This window comes from Rhynchophorus ferrugineus, unplaced genomic scaffold (genome assembly GCF_030347505.1).
Source record: "Rhynchophorus ferrugineus isolate W39M unplaced genomic scaffold, kcgeb_rfMv2 rfM9, whole genome shotgun sequence".
Lineage (NCBI taxonomy): Eukaryota > Metazoa > Arthropoda > Insecta > Coleoptera > Curculionidae > Rhynchophorus > Rhynchophorus ferrugineus.
The window spans coordinates 16,358,763-16,380,290 of NW_027472588.1; the positions used below are offsets into that span (position 1 = coordinate 16,358,763).

At 32.7% G+C, this 21,528-nt stretch overlaps 1 protein-coding gene across 1 annotated transcript; it reads right to left on the reverse strand.

The window, feature by feature from the left end:
• Positions 1-1,602: 1,602 nt before the first annotated feature.
• Positions 1,603-16,243, reverse strand: Idgf2 (imaginal disc growth factor 2). Its single transcript, XM_076413414.1, has 8 exons — positions 16,072-16,243; positions 9,228-9,487; positions 7,067-7,199; positions 4,916-5,086; positions 4,693-4,861; positions 2,026-2,276; positions 1,854-1,964; positions 1,603-1,796 (listed from the first exon to the last, which is right to left on the reverse strand). The coding sequence occupies exons 1-8, from the start codon at positions 16,208-16,210 to the stop codon at positions 1,693-1,695; spliced, it is 1,338 nt and encodes a 445-aa protein (XP_076269529.1). The 5' UTR covers positions 16,211-16,243; the 3' UTR covers positions 1,603-1,692.
• Positions 16,244-21,528: the final 5,285 nt, after the last annotated feature.

The following is a 21,528-nucleotide window of genomic DNA, read 5'->3' on the forward strand; positions in this document are numbered from 1 at the left end:
GTATGTGTATATAGTATCCTATATACACTTTGTAATCTCCTATATCAATTTCTTATTTAATAATCTTTAGCATATTGGTACTGTATAAGATATTATTGAATGAATCGCGATGTCGTGAAGTCACCTCAACACAACCCTAGTAACCGACTTGTGTCCTGCGTTGTTACCATCTGCCATCTAAAACCATTTACATCCTATTGTACAGTAAATGGGAACAGTAAGTCAATGGGCAGTGAAGATACTGAAGTTTATAGTACTTTTTACATTTAGCAATACAACTTCTACTTATTTGTTAGGTAGGGAGATGTCTTCAGAAGTACTGAGAATAGAATAACTGATACTTCATCTAAATTGCAATGAAGACTAACTTATATTAAAATATTGCAATATTGACTAACTTATATTAAAATATTCCCATTTAAAATTTAAATTATATTTAAATTAGAACTAGTTATAAGTATTATTATAAACTTAATTCTATTTATAGTAACATCAGTGATGTATATATGTATATTGTTTAAGTTTAATTTTAATATTTGTTTTTGTATTCATAACTGCATTTTCATTAACAGACACTTTCTATCAAAGAGTAAAAAATAGTATCCTTTAGTATTTTATATATTGAAGTGTCCTAAATATAAAATGTCTGAGTGGTAATTAATTATTAAGGTTTAAATTTATATTTAAGTTTATCAATGAAAATAAATAAACAAATAAATGGGTAAAATGCAGTTGTGAGTTGCATTAGTTTTGTTTGTTAAATGTATGAGATTATAATTAACCAGTAACAATCTATAATTGCAACATATCTATATTACTGCATTGACTTTATCGCACTGAAAGTATAGATATTTTTTATAAATTAATGATTAACTTTGCATGGATTTAATAAACGGGTATATTGTTTATTTGAAACACAAAATATAAGAGAATTTTCTATATTTTGTGATTTCAAATTATAATTTCTGACATTTATACGGAATATAAAAAGAAATAGTTACAGGTTTCTATCAAAACTATTTTGCTTTATATTACAGGTAACTGTTTTATAGTGTATCTTAGTAATATATTTTAATACAGATGCCTGTAATATATATTTGTTGGTACAGTTTCCTGTAAAGTTTCGTTATAGGTTTCTGTATGGCTTTTCCTCAGATTATAGAGTTCTGTAATATATTATGCCAAGTTTCTCAATTTTTCTTAAGAGGGCGCCATCCAAAAATTTCGAAAAACTTTCAGTTTAATATAGATTTCTGTAATGTTGATATGATATTAGCCAGTTAGTATAGCATTTTTTGCAGAGATGGTGCCACACTGCAAAAACTGTTTTTGTTAATATATAACACTACAATATTTTTATTTGTGTTTTCAACTGTATTGACAAATTCACTAAAAATTTATATTTGTTTTTTCGCTGCTTTAGTATTACCATCACTTAGGCTATTCTTAGTATATTCTTAAAAGTATATTCATAGGTCCATTGGCCTATTTTTTTGGTTTCGCAGTTTTGATTACTGCGGCAATGTGATCAGCACACTTCTTTTTCAATAGATTTGGAACTGTCCTTGGTGGAGTTTTATCTTCGAATACAAACACTTTGACAAATAAAGCATTGTTGTATAATTAATTTAGTAATTTATATTTAACATATATATTATATAACAGCTTATAATGTTTAATTCTACTCTTTGTTTAAAGTCCCGCTACCGCAGCTTTCAAGATAGAGTACTTATCTCTAGTGCAAACTCCTCGGAAATCATCTAGGGTTAAATCGTCCAAAGCAATGCCAGCCAAACCTAAAACCAGATATACCGTTGGTAGTAATATATTTCTGCTATTTTATTTTAACCCACCTTTGTTTCTAACATAGGTGGCTTTATTCGTGGCGGAATCCGGATCTTCGTATCCAATCCATATGCCCTCTTCATCAGTGTCAGGATTCGGAAGTTTGTAGGCGTAAGAACCTAAAAATCAAATTATTGTCACTTCTACGTTTTATATATTTGTTTATATATTGTTATTAACCTCGTCTTTTGGTTACATCTACGATTTTTCGGTATCCCTGAGGAGACACGTTACCACCGCCTTGAACTCGAACACATATCTCAGGATAGCTCAAAATGCCGGCATCTTTAGTTTGAGGTCCCGGTGGACCAGCACCGTCTAAGCCTTCTGGGGGAACTGTATCGATTTTAGCGTCTTCGTCCAATTTCCATGTCCTACCGTAAGTTGGTATACCCAGAATAAGTTTGTTAGCGGGGAATCCTTTACCCAACCTTAAAATTTAGAATTATTATAATATAGAAAAGATACTCTTAGAAATATTTGTTTGGATATCCCATTAAAATCCCATTAATCGATATTTTTACAGAAGATCAGTCATGAAGTCCACTTCTTATACACACAAGTTTTTTTCTTCAATATTGATTGTTTTTATTGATTTATTGTGTTGATATTTTATCGTTGTATTTTTTTCTACTAAAATTTTGCTGTTAATCTTCTTTTGGTCCTTTTTCTTTGGCGTACAGTGTACATGTAACCATTTTTTGTTTTCCTTACTTTAAACGAGATTGTTATTTTTGTTTGACTCTTTTTCTACATCTTTCTTCTCTTTGTTCTTTCCCCATTCTTTTATTCAGTTTTTCTTTTTTATTTTTCTAATTTTTCTAATTCCTACCTCTCTCCATTTATGATTAACTTATCATTTAACATTTTTGTTGTCTATCCCCCACTTGCTTTATAATATCTATAATTTTTTTCATTAGTACTCCATTTATAATAATCGTGTTTTCTTTTCAGAATTGTTTTTGCTTTGTGTATTTTCTATTCATGTATTGCAAGGAAGATATATTCTATCATAATGGATAATCACGAAATGCGCAGTAATGTCAATAGTGTATATCATCATCATTTATCCAATATCATTAAAAGCACTGCCTAATTCTAATTTTAAGTTTGTGTTTACTTAAATTTTTATTAGATTAAATTTTTGCGTTATAAAATAGATGGAAATATTTCTTTTAAACTAAATATATATATCCTAACACTAATTTGAAATGTGATTGTTTCTTTTTAAAAGCGTTTACATATATTCTAATTTAAAGAAAAAACAACTCCCAGGTGGTTGGATTACCGTACATTTTGGCTTTTATCTTGTAAGTGATCATCTCTGTAATTAAAGGGTTCTTATATCATCAAAGGAATAAAGTTTATGGTTTTGAAAAATATCTTCATTAAATTCAACTTCAGATAACAGGTCAATTGAAAAGTCTCCGGCCAGTCTCTTTTATTCAACATAATTTCCTTCAAGGCTGGTACATTGATTATAGTAACCCTCCAACTTTTCGATACCCTTTTTTGTAGCACGAGTTGTTTTTTGCTTCAAAATCGGCCTCAGTTTCGTCGATCACCTCTTTATTCAACAAACATTTCTTCCCAGAGAGCATTCTTTTGTGATCTGATAACAGGAAATAGTTGCTGGGGGGCAGATCTGGAGAATACTGTAGATGAGGAAGCAATTCGAAGCCCAATTCATGGATTTTTGACACGGTGCATTGTCTTGGTAAAGCAGCACTTTCTTTTTCTTAAATTGAGGCTGTTTTTCGGAGATTTCGTCCTTCAAACGGCCCAATCACGCTATGTAATATTCGCTGTTGAGGGTCCTTCCTTTTACAAGGTAGTCAATAAAAATTGTTCCATGCGCATCCCAAAATACAGGGGCCATAACGTTGCCAGCCGACTGTTGCGTTTTCTCACGCTTTGGAGCGGGTTCATCGTTTGCAGTCCATTTGGATGACTGTCGATTGGACTTCGGAGTGAAATGATGGAGCCATGTTTCATCCATTGTCACATATCGATGCAAAAACTCGGATTTATTACGCTTGATCATCCTCAAATACTGCTCCGAATCATCAACTCGTCGTTGTTTTTGGTCAAATGTGAGCTCGCGTGGCACCCACTTTGTACAGAGCTTTCTCATGCCCAAATATTCGTGAATGATGTGATGTACACGTTCAGTTGATATCTTTAGAGTGTCTGCTATTTTATTCAATTTCAATTTACGGCCATTTAAAAACATTTTGTGGATTTTTTAAATGTTTTCGTCAGTAACAACGTCTTTTGGGCGTCCAATGCGTTCACCGTCTTCGGTGCTCATTTCACCACGTCTAAACTTAGCATACCAATCCTTGATGGTTGATGACACTCGGCATCAAGCCAAGTTTTTGCTTCAACTGTATTTTTCCCTTCAAAAATCAATATTTTATCAGCACGCGAAATTCCTTTTTATCCATTTTTTTCACAATAACAAGAGTTGCTGCATTCAAAATGCCATAATTCACAAACAAGTGATCTGACAGCTGTCGTATTTATACACGCATCTTTTGAGGGTTAGGGCTTACTAAAATCATATGGATTTAATTCTAGTAACACCATTTATCTGTCAGGCCGGGGACTTTTCAATTGACCTGTTACAATGGTGTTATGAGAACATCCATTGGATCCACCTTTTCTCGCTCACATTTTTGTCATTAGAGCGTGTCACTAACAGGTGTGTCAATTTATAAGAAATAAATTTTCCACAAATTGAAAATGTAATTTAACTGTAGCTAATCGGTACTTTTTATGGTGATATTAGAGCTTCAAACGCTTAACATTTAAAAACGAGTTTTGCAAAGAAATAAATTATCATACCAATATTTCACCCATGAGTCTACATTTTCATCAGGTCTTCTGTCGATAAGGTCATACAAAGGTGCTGGGAAGTCAGCTAATTTGGGATTGCGTTCAGGAGTGTAGAAATCAAATGCGTGCAAGATTACGAAATCCGTGTTCGGGGCTATAGCTCTAGGATCGTAGTATACTACAAATGAAATAATTTTAGTTTAATCGTCAATTAAGTGGTTATTGTTTATACCAGTGCTATTTACGTTAGGCAATACAGTGAGAGTCACCATCAGATTGTCCGGCTTGAAAGTACTCTTCAGCTCTCTGAGCAGAGATGTAAACTGATCTCTATGCTTATCTGCATCTTCGTCTATTACGGTTTCGCCAGTGAAAGTCTTCTTAAAGGACGACCAGAATTTTTCTAGAAACAGACATTATGATATCAAGTATATTAAGTTCTTGCATATATTCTGATAATTGTTTCACTTTATAAAACGGCATTTATTCAAAAAATTGGTACAATATATATTAATCAAACTATTTTCCATAATTTTCTACAACTTTTTCCTATATTTCTGTGCGTCAGCTTAGATATGTTGCATTAATATGAACAAGTTTTATTATTATTATTATTATTATTATTTATTATAGCAATCTATTATATTAACATTAATACGCTATTTGTTTTTAACCTAATTTGCTACGGTTTAAGTTTACAAAGTACTTTTTCTACGCTAAACACTTTAGGCTTAACATCTATGTCACTGTTTTTAGTGTATATCGTTTTACGTATAGGTTCACTGAATTAGTTTAAATAGATTTACTCCCTTTAATCTTCTGAGTAAGTCATCATAAACTAGGCGCAGGAAAACCTCAAAATTAATGTGCCGATGGGGCCTCTGTTCATGCCTTTCGGCATAGCGTTACGATTGTACTATGGAGCATAAACTATACCTCGCAGTACGTTGTTTTGGAATCTTTGTTTAATATTCCTGTTGCTTTAGCGGGTACGATCTCAGAGATGAACACCATAAGTCCAGATTGGTTTCAAGACTTGTTGGTAAAGCAAAAGCTTACTATATACTGACAGGGCTGAATGTCTAGCCAATAATAAGTACATTTGCATTTTAGTTTAACTTCTTCCCTTTTTTTAAACATGTGGCTTCCACTTGAGTTTAACATCAAGGGTCACGCCAAGATATTTGACTTTATACGGGACTACTTGTTGATTTATATGTATTGGTTTGTGCTTGATTAATTTTTTGGTGTAATCATTATACACTTTTTTTATTTTATGCGTTATTTTTCTGTTTCGAATTGTATTTTGACAATAGCTCTTTGTAACTTTTCAGTTGATTCGGTGTTGTTATTTTCATTGGCTTGGTCGTCTGCAATTGTAGCAAAAAATTTTCATTGAATGTTGGCAAGTCCCGAGGGTAAATCAGATAAAGGACTGGTCCCACTGCACTTCCCTGTCATACACCTGTTTGTATTTTCCTCAGGTCAGAGTAGGCATTTTCTTGTTTGACTCTGGAGTATCGGTCAGTTATATGAGGGTTCACATGTCAAACATTATCGAAAGATTGAACAATATCTAAAAATATTTCAAACTATACTTTCTTCTAATTTTTTTTTGTATGTGGTGATTCTGTGAACTTGCAATAAGATGGTTTTTGTCAATGATTGTTTAAAGGTTTTTTATTAATTTAAGTAAAAGTTTTTTAAATAAATTGGATATGTCGGCAATAGTGGAGATTAGATATTGCTGTATGTTGCAATTTCTTGGAGTGGTTTTCGTGATTTAGGAATCATAATTACTTCAGCTACATTTCTCAGTTGTAGTACATATTGTAGTCTAAATTAAGCATTTATTATGTTGATGATCTTAATTAGTGCTTTTCTTGAAATATCTTTTAATATTTTTCCGGTAATAAGATCAAATCCAGGCGATGAACTGGCGAGATTTCTAATAATACTGGCTTGTTTCTACTGGATATAAAGCTATTGTCTATCCAATAAAACAGCCAATATACGTCATCAAAATTTACGACATCAGCACAATCTTGCCGCTCACAGTATCAGTGACTCCAGTTTTTAGACCATGCAAAACAATTCTCTCTTCTATGCTTCTTAATATGTGCCAATTTGTAGAAGTAAAAAACATTTTTTCATTTCTGGATATATCAAAACAACAAAGCAGTAGTCGTGAACATTTGATATCCCCAAACGAAGTTTCGTTTTCCATACCTGTCAAAAAGGTGTGGTAATGTATTATAGTACTTAGCGATGGAAAATGCTTCGAAAAATAATGTATACAATTTCTTATAAACATATCATATTAAAATCTCAAACTTAAAAGTCTGCTTAAAGTTAATTATATCTTAATTGGAATTTTACTTACTAAAGCCGCTCTTTATTTTCTTTGGTTTAGTTTCTGGAAATTCCCAAGCCAAATCAATACCGTCAAAACCAAATCCTTTTACGATAGTGTGGGCTGAGTTGATAAAAGCAAGTCTATGAGCCGATGATTCTAACTATAAATATAATAATTAAATAAATAAATATATTTTAAAACTAAATTAAGGGAATATTCTGGGGTAAAACTTTGAAAACATTGATTTTTTTCATACTTTCTCAAAACTTAATCTTTTAAGAATATTTGTAGATTATTTTCGAGGAGATAGCTCTTTTAGTACTACCTCATATAAACCGGGTCGATTTATTGTATCTATTCATATTAATATTGATCTATTGATACATTAGACGAATTTGATCAGGAAAACCCTCCTCTATGTGATGAATTATTAAAAATTATAAAGCCCTTTTACAAGAGTTTATCATCTGAGATCTTACTGATTTGTTTACGTTCAGAAACCCAAAATGATAATGAATCTCTGAATTTATTGATGTGGATTTTTGCACTTGTACATAAACATGCTGGAAAACATAATTGAAATTTTTAATGAAGGCTTCATTCCCATTTTAAAAGCACAACCCTTATTGAGCGCTTAAAATACGAGTTTCTAACGCTTCTGATCAGAATGATTTCTTTAAACATTAATAAATATCTGGTAAAAAATGGATAGTGAAAATATTGTTTGTATTTTTATTTCATTTGAAAAAATACTTAATATTCATGCCTCTAGACTAAAATATTAGGAGGGGCTTAATAAGTTTCTTACAAATAATTTAGACACTGCAGGGTGTTTAAGAGAATAATACCTAATGAATTGAGATATATCAATAACATTTCAATATAAATAGATAGTGCTCCTTGAACTTATTGATCAATCCAATATTTACATTTTAAATTTAAATTATTTTGTCATATTCTTAACTATCGGTCAATCATAAAGCCATTTTGGTGACGATACAGTTATTATGGCAAAAATATATCTATCTGTCCAATGCTCTAGAAAAAATGCAAGTGGCAGTCAATAAGGTCTATAAATGGATTAAAGACCCGAAAATAGAGCTTAAATAGCTCCAAATCTGTCCGTGTTAGTATTCCGTTGCGGAGAAATGATAAAATATGATACAAATGACAAAAACCTAATTATATCATTTGACGGAATCCCGATTCCTCAAGCAGAATCAGTTAGATACCTCAGCTCTAACTCGATGGTAGGTTAAATAGGAAACATCATGTTAGATAAAAAACGACTGTACTGGTTAGTCGGAAGATACTCTCAGGGGGTGCAAATAGAGGGTTTCACTAAAACATCAAACCAGTTAGTAATCCAATGCTGGCAAAATAATGTTTTTGAATTAATTACCAGTGCTTATTGCTACATAACTGAAGAATAATTACACGACCTCAAAATCAAATGGATTTACGAATTTATCCAAGATTTTTCTTTAAAACATGAGATAAGGTTACTAAATCACAGTACCGTGGGAGCAATATACCTACTAAACACACAGGAAATTAGAAGATTGAAGCGAACCAAAACATACGAACTTCTATAGTGTAGAAGTATTACTCTTAACTTTAGCTCAAGTAGTTTAGTTTTATTTTAAATTGGGACATACATACTGACATGTAAGATGTATTAATAAAAAAAATCCTTAAACTAAGCTAAGTACATATAATCTGTTCAAAGTTATTTTGTACGTACATCATCTAAATTTGACATCAAAACGTCGAGTTTTAGTTCACGTTGGCTTTGACATAGAACAAAATTCTAATCTAAATAAAATAACAAAAATGTTGTCAAATATAATTTATTTTAACATTATAGTACATCTAAAAACTACCGGTAATTATATAGCCACAATAGTTTATAGGTTAAAGTTATAACCTTTTATCACTACTGCTTTCAAGAATTTTGCATACGTTTGACAACCGGATGACTTTGACAGGCTCATTCGTTTATGTGTTCGAACTAATCAGACAGCATTGTGTCTCTTTTTAATTAGAATAAAATGAGAAGGAAAATATTGTCTGATTCTAAAACGAATTTACAAATTACGGCAGTCAATATTTTAAACATCTTGATGACGTATGTACAAAAAAACTGCGAATAGACGATATATAACCTGTACATGTTTGTTATATTTACCACTTGTCTATATTTCAAGTTCTTTTCTGCTCCTTCTCCGCTAACATCGTCGTTACCTCCAACCGACAGTAAGATCTTCAGTCTGGGATATTTAATTTTGAGATTGGTGACTTGTCTGTAGTTGTCCTTGATGACGTCGAATTGTTCGTTAAGTGGTACTAATTTGAGAGTTTCTTCTTTGATGGCGGCGTAGCCATATATTAAATGCGTGCAATATTGCAAGGCCGGTTCCAGATTTGCAAGTTCAAATTTGCCTTGGCCTGAAATCATTTGTATATACTGAATAATACGAAGAACATTTTAATTTTTGTTAGGCGCTTGCATATATATATATATATATATATATATATATATATATATATATATATATATATATATATATATATAGATCAGCGATAACTATTCGTAAAAAACATTAATGTAAACAACTGTTAAACAACATAATCTAACTCTTAAATTCGATGGTTTTGACTTTTTAGAAAGTTTTTAGTTTACTTTTTAGTTTCTTTTTAGAAAATAACAGCTCTTCATTTAGTATTATTGAGTTATTGGACGCTAATCAAAGAACGCTTAAAATTTCACTCCAAGAAATCTGTTTTCGAAACTCATAAAACACCTTTAGAAACCTATTGTGATGCTGCTTCCTTACATTCCAATAATCGGCGTGGCTTCAGCTATTTGAAAGTGACTATTTTGGTGTCAAAGATAAAGCCAAACCAAAATCGCTAAATCGGATCAAAATAGTTCGAAGACAATGAATTACAAGACTTACTGGAGATCAACCAGCTGAAACTCTCAAAAATATACCTTAGCGGTTGATGAACCAACTGCGAGTGGAAATATCAAGAAGGAGGGAATATGGATTGGTTGAAAAATACCGTTTGAACCGTTTCAATATCGACCACATGTTACAGAGTTGTGAATGATAAACGGTTGCAGCTCAAAGTATGATTTCTGGCGAACCCTAGTACTAATCAGACATAGCGCTTCCTTTCATAATGATTACCATTTCTTTAGATCGGTGCAGTATGTTTTGGCTGGCATATGGTTTAGAAATATTGAAGGGATGCGAAAATGAATCGATGATTTGATCGTTGGATGAAAAGATGTAAAAGCTTATGGAAATTATTTTAATTAATATATATGATACCGGTTTTTTTTCAATAAATGGCTTTTAAGTGAAACAATGATCCGAATACCTGATACCCAAAGACCTAATATTTCTACGAACTACAGTTTTACTTTATGAAGATTAAACTAAGTTGGTTAATATGATTACCAACTAAATATTCTAAGATTCGAAGCGTTCATTCAAATCGCTCTCAAAATATTTAAAGCTATATTATGCCATATGGAACATAAGGAAAACGAAAACAATACGTTGTCTAGAACTAGCCATTTACATATTAAATTAAATATTATGTCATCCTACACTTTGTTTATTTCATTAAGACTGTTTAGCATCGTTCAGAACAATTTTCGTTATGAATCATCAAGGTTGTATAATCTATAAGATATTCTATTATCTTAGTTATGGGTCATACCACATATTGATATAAGTAGCATTAAACATACTATGGTATATTGTAAATAATGTATTGATATCTCCAATTTGAATAATTATACAAGTTATGAAAAGAGCGAAGGTGGCGTTAAGTTAGCAGCAGCTTGATTTCCCACATGAGCGCCAGTATATATAAAAACGATAACCTTAAATAAATTTGGTGATTTACATGGTTGGTTAGAAGATTTCAAATTCACCGAGACTTTTCATCAATCCAAGAATTTATTTCTAAGCTATTCACGGATTCTCAATTAAAACCCATGCACTCAGGAAATAAGTTCAACACGGAAGTGAGCGACTTGTTAGGCATCAACTAAGAGTCGGTCTGTTTTAGTCTGTCGATATATTTTGGGTCGATATTTTTTTCACAGAAGTATCAATAGTTATAAATAAGAGTATCAAACTTTTAGTTACAAAGTAGAATATCGATAAGTGAATTGTTTGTGGAAAAGTAGGAATGGAGCGGAAAAAGTTCGATATGATATGTTCTAAGCTAAAAGCGTATCGAACTTTTGTTTTTCCCCTCGGGTATCAAGCGAATTTTGCGTAGTTTGGTGTCGGTGTTTTACGAGTAGTTCGCCGATATATTGATATTTTTTGAAATATTATTATTTTTATCTGTGGCCGACCTTTCTAGTTTCTTTGTTGTTTTTGTATTCCGGTTGGTTAAACTCTTTGTAACCTTAATTTCCACTGTGTGACGTTAGTTAGAACTAGCTGCCACCGTACTCTCGTGCCCCCTAAAGAATGTCCGATTACAGTTGCCATAATGTAAATCCGAAAAAGTATGCTCAACGATGAGCTTCATATCAGCTGAAAAGAGTAGTTTTAGTAACGTATGCGCGGTCGCAGTCCTGTCCAAACTATCGCATAACCTATCCAACCCTATAAACTTGAGTTTGGGTTTCCTAGACGGTTATGCATAAAGCATTTTCTCCACTCTGATAACTAGGCAACAGAAAAAGTGATTTACACTTCTAAATGATCCTGATATCTCCATAAGTAAGCTTAAGCATAATTAAAGTATTACCCCGTAAAAAGCACCTGGTCCTGATCGTATTATTATTAAAAAACTTAATGATCTTGATTAGACATATAGCACTGTTACTTGTTACTGCATATTTGTCTAGAGACAATTGTCAACCAAGAAAGAACCAAATACTAGTGCCCCGCAGGCCCTTCATCTAATTCCAGCTCTATTCAGTTAGTATATAGATGATCTCCCAATTAGCAATAAGTAGTGAATGTAGCCCATTCACCAGCGATACTGCTCACTCTTTGGCTAAAACCAATTTGGGCAAAACAAAGCAATTGTCTTTCATTGCAAACGACATATCAAAATTTTCAAGTTTGTCATCCTTATGTCCAGAATATCACGTATTTCGGTTTATGCTTCGAGAGATAGCCCAAGAAAATTCACCAAGCTATGTGTCAAAGTAATGGCGTTACTTACTACATCTACCCCCTAAATGTAGTAATCGTAACTTTTACCCTGTATATTACACTTCGCTACACAAGGCTCTAGTAAGATCAGCAAATTACTCAAGTTCGTTATAACTTTAGCTCACAAAGTGAGCAGATACCTCCGGTACGTGTATGATGCAGAAGAAATTTCGGGTATTGAAGTGAATGAAGTATTAAGTATTAAAAATTACCAAGTTGTGAAGTGACCAACTTAGAGATTCTTAGCATTCCTATCATATACATCATAAATTATAAACATAAATTTACAACTATGGCCTCTCTGGATTCGAATCCATGACTGTCGCAACAGTAGAGGATCGTCATTTCCTTGGGTCTTTGGCCACTCTGTTAATCAAGCCGGTATTTGTCTATTTTGTCTACTTATTTTGGTTCGGATTAACTTAAATTTAACAAATTTGTACTATTTTATTAATTTTGGTTTCTTGATATTATATTTTTCTTGTTTTGTTGATCATTCACTCTATATATCACTTTTTATGACGGTATTATCTTAGGAATTCATGTTTTATAATCTATTAATTTTTAATAGGAAGTCTGCTGTTGTTACAGTAACACGACATTGGTGAACATTGAAAAAAGTAATTTTGGGTTTTCCTAATAAACAGCTTGTCTAGTCTCTAAAGTCACATATCTCTATTAATAACTATTCAATGAAGACATGCAACTCATGCGTTTACTCATTCAACATTTATTACGCTTTAAACATATCGTTACGAAATTAAAAAACTGTAAAACATTTTAACCGTATACGTAACACTGGATATCAAAAGAACTTCGATACTTGGGTTCCATATGAACTAACAGTTAGACATTTAATAGATCGAGTTTTAATAGATCGAGTTGCAGTGACTTAGCGATAATAACGAACAAAAGTAATCTTTTGTAAATGTTGACGGAATTTCAAACATGTTTTTCAGTAAGTTTTAAGGTGATGGTCTCGGTATGAGCAACTGTAGAGGCTAAGCATATGATAATGCTGCGGTTATAGCTGAAATTTTATTCATTATGAAGTACTCAATTTGATAAGCGATTTATCTTGATGATCGTACCATGAATTATTTATTCGTTAAACTAGTTAGGTTTTTTTCCCAACACATCGTTACGAAGTTCTGCTACAACATAGGGAAAAAGTTAACAAGACTATCATGCACACTATGGAGTGCAAGATTATTACAAAAGTATTCTCGTCAATTTGGAAAAAGTTTCAGACTCAGGTGAAAGCTTAAACACAATATCAGATGTAGGAACTTTGCTATTTATGATGCAGTCACTTTTATTTCCCGGATATCTTGCAACCGATGCTATATAAAGTGAATGATACACAAACTGGTCAGAAATTAAGCAAAATATGTGAAGAACTTGAGATGACGTCAAAAAAACTAAGTATTTGATGGGATTGGAAAGGAAATCTTCAGCATGAGCTTCTTAAACGTTACAAAACCATTAATTTGACTCTCTCTTGTCAATTTCATTGAAATAAACTATTAAAAAATGGACACAATTTATTAGTAGGAAGGTCGGATATACTGTTTTCCATCATGACAACGTGAGACCATACATATATTTAGTTACGAAACTCAAAAAGTATATTCTTAGATGTAGCACAAGCTTTCGATAAGGTTTGGCATGAAGGCTTTATTCATAAACTACAGAAAATGCTACCAAAACAACACATCGAACTATTAAAATCATAAATTACAACCAGAATGTTTACAGTCAAGCAAGAAGAAGCTTACTCTACTATAAAAGAAGCTAAAGCAGGTGTACCATAAGGAAGTGTACTGGGACCAATGCTTTATCTACTTTACACTTGTGATATACCACAAATGGAAAATACCACGATGGCTACATTTGCTGATGATAATGCGATTATAGCAGTCGGAGACAACAGTGAAGAAGCTTCACGAAAATTACAAGAGGCAAGTGACAATATAAATAATTGGACACAAGCTTGGAAAATAAGAATTATAGAAAGTAAATCTGTACATGTGCAGTTCACCTATAAACAGACCGTACAAGCACCAATAACATTAAATAACACTATCATTCCATATAGCAACAACGCTAAATATCTCGGAATGAATCTCGATGCAAAATTTCGCTGGAAGGAACATATAAAGAAGAAAAGAAAAGAACTAGAATTAAAATGTAGGAAAATGTACTGGCTAATTGGAAGGAAATGAAAATTATCAGTACATAATAAATTGCTATTATATAAGCAAATATTGAAACCTATATGGACATATGGAGTTCAATTATGGGGATGTTCTGCAAATAGTAACATTAATAAAATACAAATTTTTCAGAACAAAGTCTTGAGAGGTATTGTGGGTGCACCCAAATACTATAGGACTGATTACCTACATGTGGTATTACCTACTGTGGGTATCTGAAGGTCTCGACCTTCAGATACTATATATACAGTCAAGAAATCAAGAGAATTGCAAGGGGGCATGAGGAAAGACTCCATTCTCATACTAATATTGAAATATTGCAACTTTTGGATACCACCAGAACAGGACACAGACTCAAAAGAATCAAACCATCTGATCTTGTGTAGTGTTGTGTAGTGAGGTGCATATATTAAAAAATTCAGCAGTGACATGTATAAACATTATTTCACCAGAGACTGAGTTAGGGCCGATGGGTCCTCCTAGTTATATACCTAGATTTAAGTTAGCATAAAGACAAATTGTAGGTTAGACGGAAACGACTAGTAACAATGTATTAATTAAATATTAAAAAAATATATTTAGTGATTCGGCAAACATTGAGAGAGATTGGATAGGAAGTTTTAATGCATTAATCATATAGCTTGAATTTCCATTCCTTTTAGATATCTACAAAACTCTTCTAGAATTGCGAAGTTGGTTTGAAAAGAGACTTGTGAAAATAAATAGATATAATAACTATAATAACTTAGAAATTACAGTAACGAAATTATAATTTATTAAGATCATATTTTAATCAAATCGGCTACGAATAACAAATATTATTATTTTATTAACCTCCTGTTCCAGAAAACCTTATCTGTTTATAAACTATGATTTGTATATAGCAAATAAATAAATATGACCAACCGCTTGTTATCAAAGTAATTTGTTTATCGAATTTTGTTGTTATGTTGTTTTGGTATTACTGACCTGGTGTCAAATTTGTTGGAATATTTCTTAATAACTTTAATAGATATTTGGTTCTGAGAAAAAATATGGAAATTACATTTTGATTAAGATTAAATAAATAATTTGATAGTAAAACGTTATTTGATTTTAATAGATATTTTGTATCATGTTGTGATATTTGTTTAACGAAATTTGTTAAATTTATTGATCTGAAAACAATATTTGTTATTGCATTTAATTGTTTTAAAAAGATTACAATAAATATTCTTCAACGACACAATAATATAAAAACTCATCTATATTTTACAAAGCAACACTGACTATTCCAAATTTGAAATATTTAGTCACGTTTATGGATAACAGAAGGTCGTATTGTAAGGTCAGTAACTGATATATGTCTACTTATTTACCTAATTTGAATTCGACACTAAATACGATATGTCCTCATACATAAATAAAAATGTATCTTTTTTAAGGCTGAAGTTCGAGTAGAATAATTCATTTATTCTACCATAAATCTTATTTCTGACTTTTAAATTTTGGTATAACTAATTTATCTCATAACATAATGTAGTTCTTATAAGGCAGTAAAATAATAATAATAAATATTCGATATTTAAATGATTCATTTTTATTTATTAGTGAAAATATGATAATTTGTCGAAGTACGTACCTTCTCTCAGATGCGATTTAGTTTCGTAATTGCAAATCACCACTTTGCTGTTTGGAAGGGGTAGTGGAGGTGGTTGGGGAATACCCAGAGCAACTCCGGAGAGCGCTGTGGCCAGCAGGAGCGGTATTATCGCCGACATCTTTGATCGCCTTCTAAACCAACAATCAACTGGTCAACTGACGATTTCTTATTTTTTATTAATCTACTATGGAGGGGATGAAAGCTTAAACAGCCAGCTAAAGGTTGTCCTACACGATATTGGAAATTTCTAACAGTCACATCGTTAATTGTTACTGTTAAATGTTTAAATTTGTAGTGTTTTTTGTTGTATGAATTTATAGTGTGTACTAATAATTTTTGATGTTTTTGTTGTAATTTTGAAGTTTTATTTGGTAGGAAATTGGTATAATGTAATTGGTGCTTTATTGTATGCTGATCATCTTTTCACTTGAAAAATTAGATATATTAATCCAAATATTTTCCATTTTTTACCGTCTTGGCAATATGGCCATATCGTGTCGAATCCTGATAAATTCATTAATATAATTCATATTCATAAATTAAAATCTGTGGCGGATCCTGATAAAATTTTTAAGCTGTTCTGCAATTTTTGCAAAAAATACTTACATATTTTTTACAAACTAAGCCCATCCTGCGTTCTTATCTAATCGCAAATTTGGTAATAATTTTTTCATTAAAACTGAATTTCTGAGAAAACTTTTGATGCGCTTTAGTGTTGAGAAACTTTTAGCTTTTGATGTTGTCGTGGAAGTTGTTACCACGATTTCTAAAAGTTGTCTAGTCTTCTTCAACGTATCCAAGATTAGTGCACCATTTAATGTTCAATATCATTTCTGGAATAAATAACCGACAATTCAGTTCGTAATCGTTCTTTATCAAGTGTGGGTTAGAAAGAACATACGGAACCTCAGGCAATTTATCGCAATGCACTCCAGAGTATCCCGAAAAGCAAAGTGATGTTCTTTAAAATGAAATCGATCTTTTGCACAATTTATTATAAGATCATAGACTTCTAAAGTGGAAATACGGTATTAAATTTTCTGTTGCTTGGACGTTTGCGTTTATTTTATGGTGGCTCATGACTTATTGTATCATCTGATGCTTCAGTAATGATGTTATCAATATTATTTCGAACTTGAATAATACTGCGTTCAAATTTATCGATCTCGCCTCTCATTCTAGTAGCTTCGATTTTTCTTTGCTGAAGTTGGTTAAAAAGGATATCTACAGGGGTGGCATCACATGATGATATTTCCATACATTCAATGAGATGGTTTCTGTTTTCGTGCACAACATTAATAGTCCATATATTAAAGTTCCAATGGGTTGGAGCGTCGTGGGGATTCTTCTTTTCACAATTCTGTTCAACATATCTACTCGTTGCGGTGAACTGTTTAAAGGCCCAGGAATGTCTTGTAGATTGCCAAAAAATATTCGTACTTGCTTATTTGTGGAAGCAGCTTTAGACATAATCACATTTAATTGGTGCGCATAACAGTGTACATAGTGAGCAAAGGGATAATTTTTTTAATTAATGGTTGAACGCTTGCATGTTGGCCGTTCTCTGTTGTTATCTGTTATCTGTTCGTTGGGTGATTTAAAGGATCTATAACGCTTAAAATTGTTTTACTAAGTATTTATGTATCACATTTTTCATGAATTAAGTAGTTCCAAAAACGCTCCATTGGCTCATCATCGCCAATATATCTAAAAATAAATACTAGTTGAGATATTGCAGCAACATCAATTGTTTCGTCCTCCATGATCACCAAAAATGAAGACTTATTAATTTCCTCAATTATTTGTCCATAACAAACTTCAAGAATACACTGTAACAGATCGTTCTCTATTTCCTTGGAGGTACCTTTAAATACTGAAGCATTCTTTAGGTGCTTACTTAAAGTTGCATCTAGTTCAGGCGAAAAATTTATATTTTATTAAGTCCACGATACATTCCCGGATTTTGGGAAGTATCGCTCTCATCGTTTCCCCGAAAAGCCAATACAAACATTCTACAAAATTTATTTGATTGCAATTTATAATTTTTAATAAAATATACCTATACTTTGTCACATTTATGTCTCTGTATTTTTATCCAATACGTAGAATTTAATTAACAAATGGATTTTAAAGTTTTCATGTTTATTTATTTTCAAAGGTGCTCTAGATCGGTGACCCCTATTTCCGTCCAAGCTTACCAAAAAGTAAGCAGGGAAAATAGTACAATGCATTAATTACATCCAAAAATCCATTAATTTTTTAAAATAAATGTCTCTATTAAATGTGCAGGTGTAAATTTTCCCTCTACTTGTGCCAGATTTCTCAATAATAATATCTGGTAACCTTTTCCTTTAAATTCCAATTTTTCTTCGTAAGAATATTTAAAAATTATCTTCACATTACAATCCCCTGGCCGATAAGGCCACATACCTTGGTTTAATTTACGATAAATGATTCACCTGGTGCCACTACATTAGAATGGTCATTTCAAAAGGCTACGGAATCTCCTCCACGTTGTACCCGTTACTATGTCGTAGGAGTAAATTACCACCAACTGTAGCGACCGCTATAACTCTTTAGGCCACCATGCATTCACCTACACCAAAGTCAAAGGTTGGTAACGCTGGTGGATTGGCACAATGCGGTTCCCGGCTATAAAAGACCACTACGATGACGTCTCGTTCTCTTTTCTTTTCTCTACCCCCTTGTAACAGTACCACTTCCACAGAGCTACCGTACTTTCTTTACCGAACCTAACATCTTGTCCATTCTCCCGTCGACCATATGTATCATTTATAAATCGAAATAAACAAGTATTTCTTCAACCAGAGTTTTGCGTGCGAATTGCTTCCACAAAATGGTAGTGTGTGTGAATGTCGTGAAAAATTCGGATACAGATAACCGATATTACATACCATACGGCCATACGGCGCTGGACTAAATTCAGCGAATTCTCCATTTAAATATAGCCCTTGTTTTAGACCATTTGGTCGGACACGAGACGGAGAGTGCCACACGGGTGTTTGAAGAAGCTCGCAGAGTACGATCATGTGGCTCAGATAAATATTAACAATAGCGATAGCGTGGACTGGTAGTTAGTTACTTCCGTGGGTCGCACTTCTATTGCAATTTATTTATCACTATAGTTTCATTTTTTTTAAATATTTTAGTATTTTAGTGATATTACATATTTATTTTTTGGGAGCTCTGCAGCATTACAGCGCTTTTGCACCAGTCGGCACTGCAAATAATTATGTTGATTTGGTAGCGATTCACCATCGATCCATTTTCGTACTTCTTAAGCATTTCAAACCGAGTGCCAGTCAAGCATTGCTGTATTGATCTGAACAAATGATAATGAGTACGCGCTTTACCGGGTGAGTGCGCTGGGTGTAGAATTTCTCAATCAAGCTGCGACAGTACTTCACAACTCTTACAACGTGTGACTTTACGCCTTTAACTTGCTATGGTTTCTTTTTACATATCTGCAATAATAGTTTCATTAGGTTCTTGCAGCACATAATTCGCTAAACTTTTCTGATCCAGCGCCATACGAATAGCACGATTTATGAACACGAATATTCCGCTGGGGTGTTGATATGGTTATGGACTTTCCATGATCATGATCATAACTTTATGCGTTTGATGTAAACAACATGCCTCATGTCGACATGCCTCAAGGTTTCTACAATACTCGTCTGCCAGAATTTTACATACAATTATTTTAAGCAAATAAAAATACAAAAATGTATGAAAAAAATCAAATACAAAATACTGATTTACCAAACAAAATGTGCTGTATGATGGTTGGTATGGTTGCGATCTGGCACGGCTGTTGATATCTTCTACAGATACCGTTGCTTCATTGTCGTTTTGGCACTTAAATGTGATCCATCGACGACGTTGAAAACAAGCTATTTTTTGGATATGGCTCCGGTAATCGACTCTGCGGGAGGATCGATTGTTCGACGACGTGGTAGCTTATTTTCTTCGACGACGAGACGTTGGCAATTCTGGTACCTCGGCGAAGACATGACGAGTCTACGGTGACCGCAATCGGTATCTAGCTTCTGGAGCTGCTCTGTGACTAATCCGTAGTCACATACGTTACGATAATTCAGAAAAAACAAATAGCAACGGTATCCGACCGAAGCTGCCCAAAGCCTTTCAAATCAAAATGTCTGCCATTATGACGGAGACGGTGAGCGAATGAAGACATTATGCTTTAAACATAGCGCCGAAGGAAATATTTAGCCGAGGCGCTGATGATTAAACAGTGATATAAAAATCTCTAGGAGTTCAAAAGATTGTGAAAGAAATAAAATTTGGACAAAAAAAAAATGAATTGGAAATAATGAAATGAATCAGTGGTGTTTACATTATGTGACCGTTATTTATTGGCTATATAAAAAATGTGAAAAATACAAAATAGATAAAATGGATAGCAGCGGTGTTAACTGGAGACGAGGCTTGGGTAATTAGTTACTGCATCAATGGAGATACCCTTCAATAACATCCCAGATAAACGTCTCGGGGTTGCCAGCTATTCGTTATCGGGTTCTAGTTGGCGCTGCTGGCGTCCCTCCCGTGTTCAACATCTGGGATTATATTTCTGGGTATTTTGTATACCGGTATTCCACTATGTAAAATATCGACATGCCTCAAGGTCGCTACATATTCATCAACATGCAAGTACCCTAATATTTTATTCGTGGCCCGTCTTTAATTAACTTAATGCTTCATCTTTGAAACAACATACGATTTATGTGTTAAAAAACTCGTTAAAAAACATGTTTTTTTTTAAATTTAGATCTAAAATTTTATTTTCTTTACGGGAATTGCAACTCGACTATATAGTATCATCGAGTTGCATCATTACGTGTCGATCTGAAGGAGTAATATCTGGTCAATATGCACTATGCTGCACATTTTAATTTAAGAATTTTAATTTTAGAATTTAGAATTTAATTTAAGTTTTTCAACCACTATTTACAACTTGTTTCCTTTAAGTCAATATTACCATGTGTTTTTGAAATCAACCAGTGTGTTGTCAGACCATTGCGTCAATATATTACGCAAATTTGCCAATGGCTGATGAATCATGGAGTGTTAATTCGGGTTAAATAGTGATAGAGCTTCCTAATGTTCTGTAATAACTAAAAATCAGGAAATTAACGCGATTTAAGAGATGTACATACTAATTTTTTTTCATATGAATATGATAAATATTTCTTACCCAATTCAATTTAATCTAATAATTTTAAGGGCATATTAAGTTGTGTGTCATTTCATCATTCATTCGTTCATTCATCATTTCATGAATGAGACACTTTGGTCGGAAGCCGGTTTGTGTTCAAAGTTCATCCACAAACATAAACCATAGTTAAAATAAGAGAATTAACGTACGAATTGTTTCATCGAAGTGTTTTATTGTCC

Excerpts from the sequence above, each read along its gene's own strand:
- Idgf2 (XM_076413414.1), bottom strand. The coding sequence starts at position 16,210 with ATGTCGGCGATAATACCGCTCCTGCTGGCCACAGCGCTCTCCGGAGTT. Across the intron at positions 9,488-16,071 it reads TAAATCGCATCTGAGAGAAG|GCCAAGGCAAATTTGAACTT; the intron begins GTACGTACTTCG and ends AAATGATTTCAG. Across the intron at positions 4,862-4,915 it reads GCCTAACGTAAATAGCACTG|TATACTACGATCCTAGAGCT; the intron begins GTATAAACAATA and ends TTTCATTTGTAG.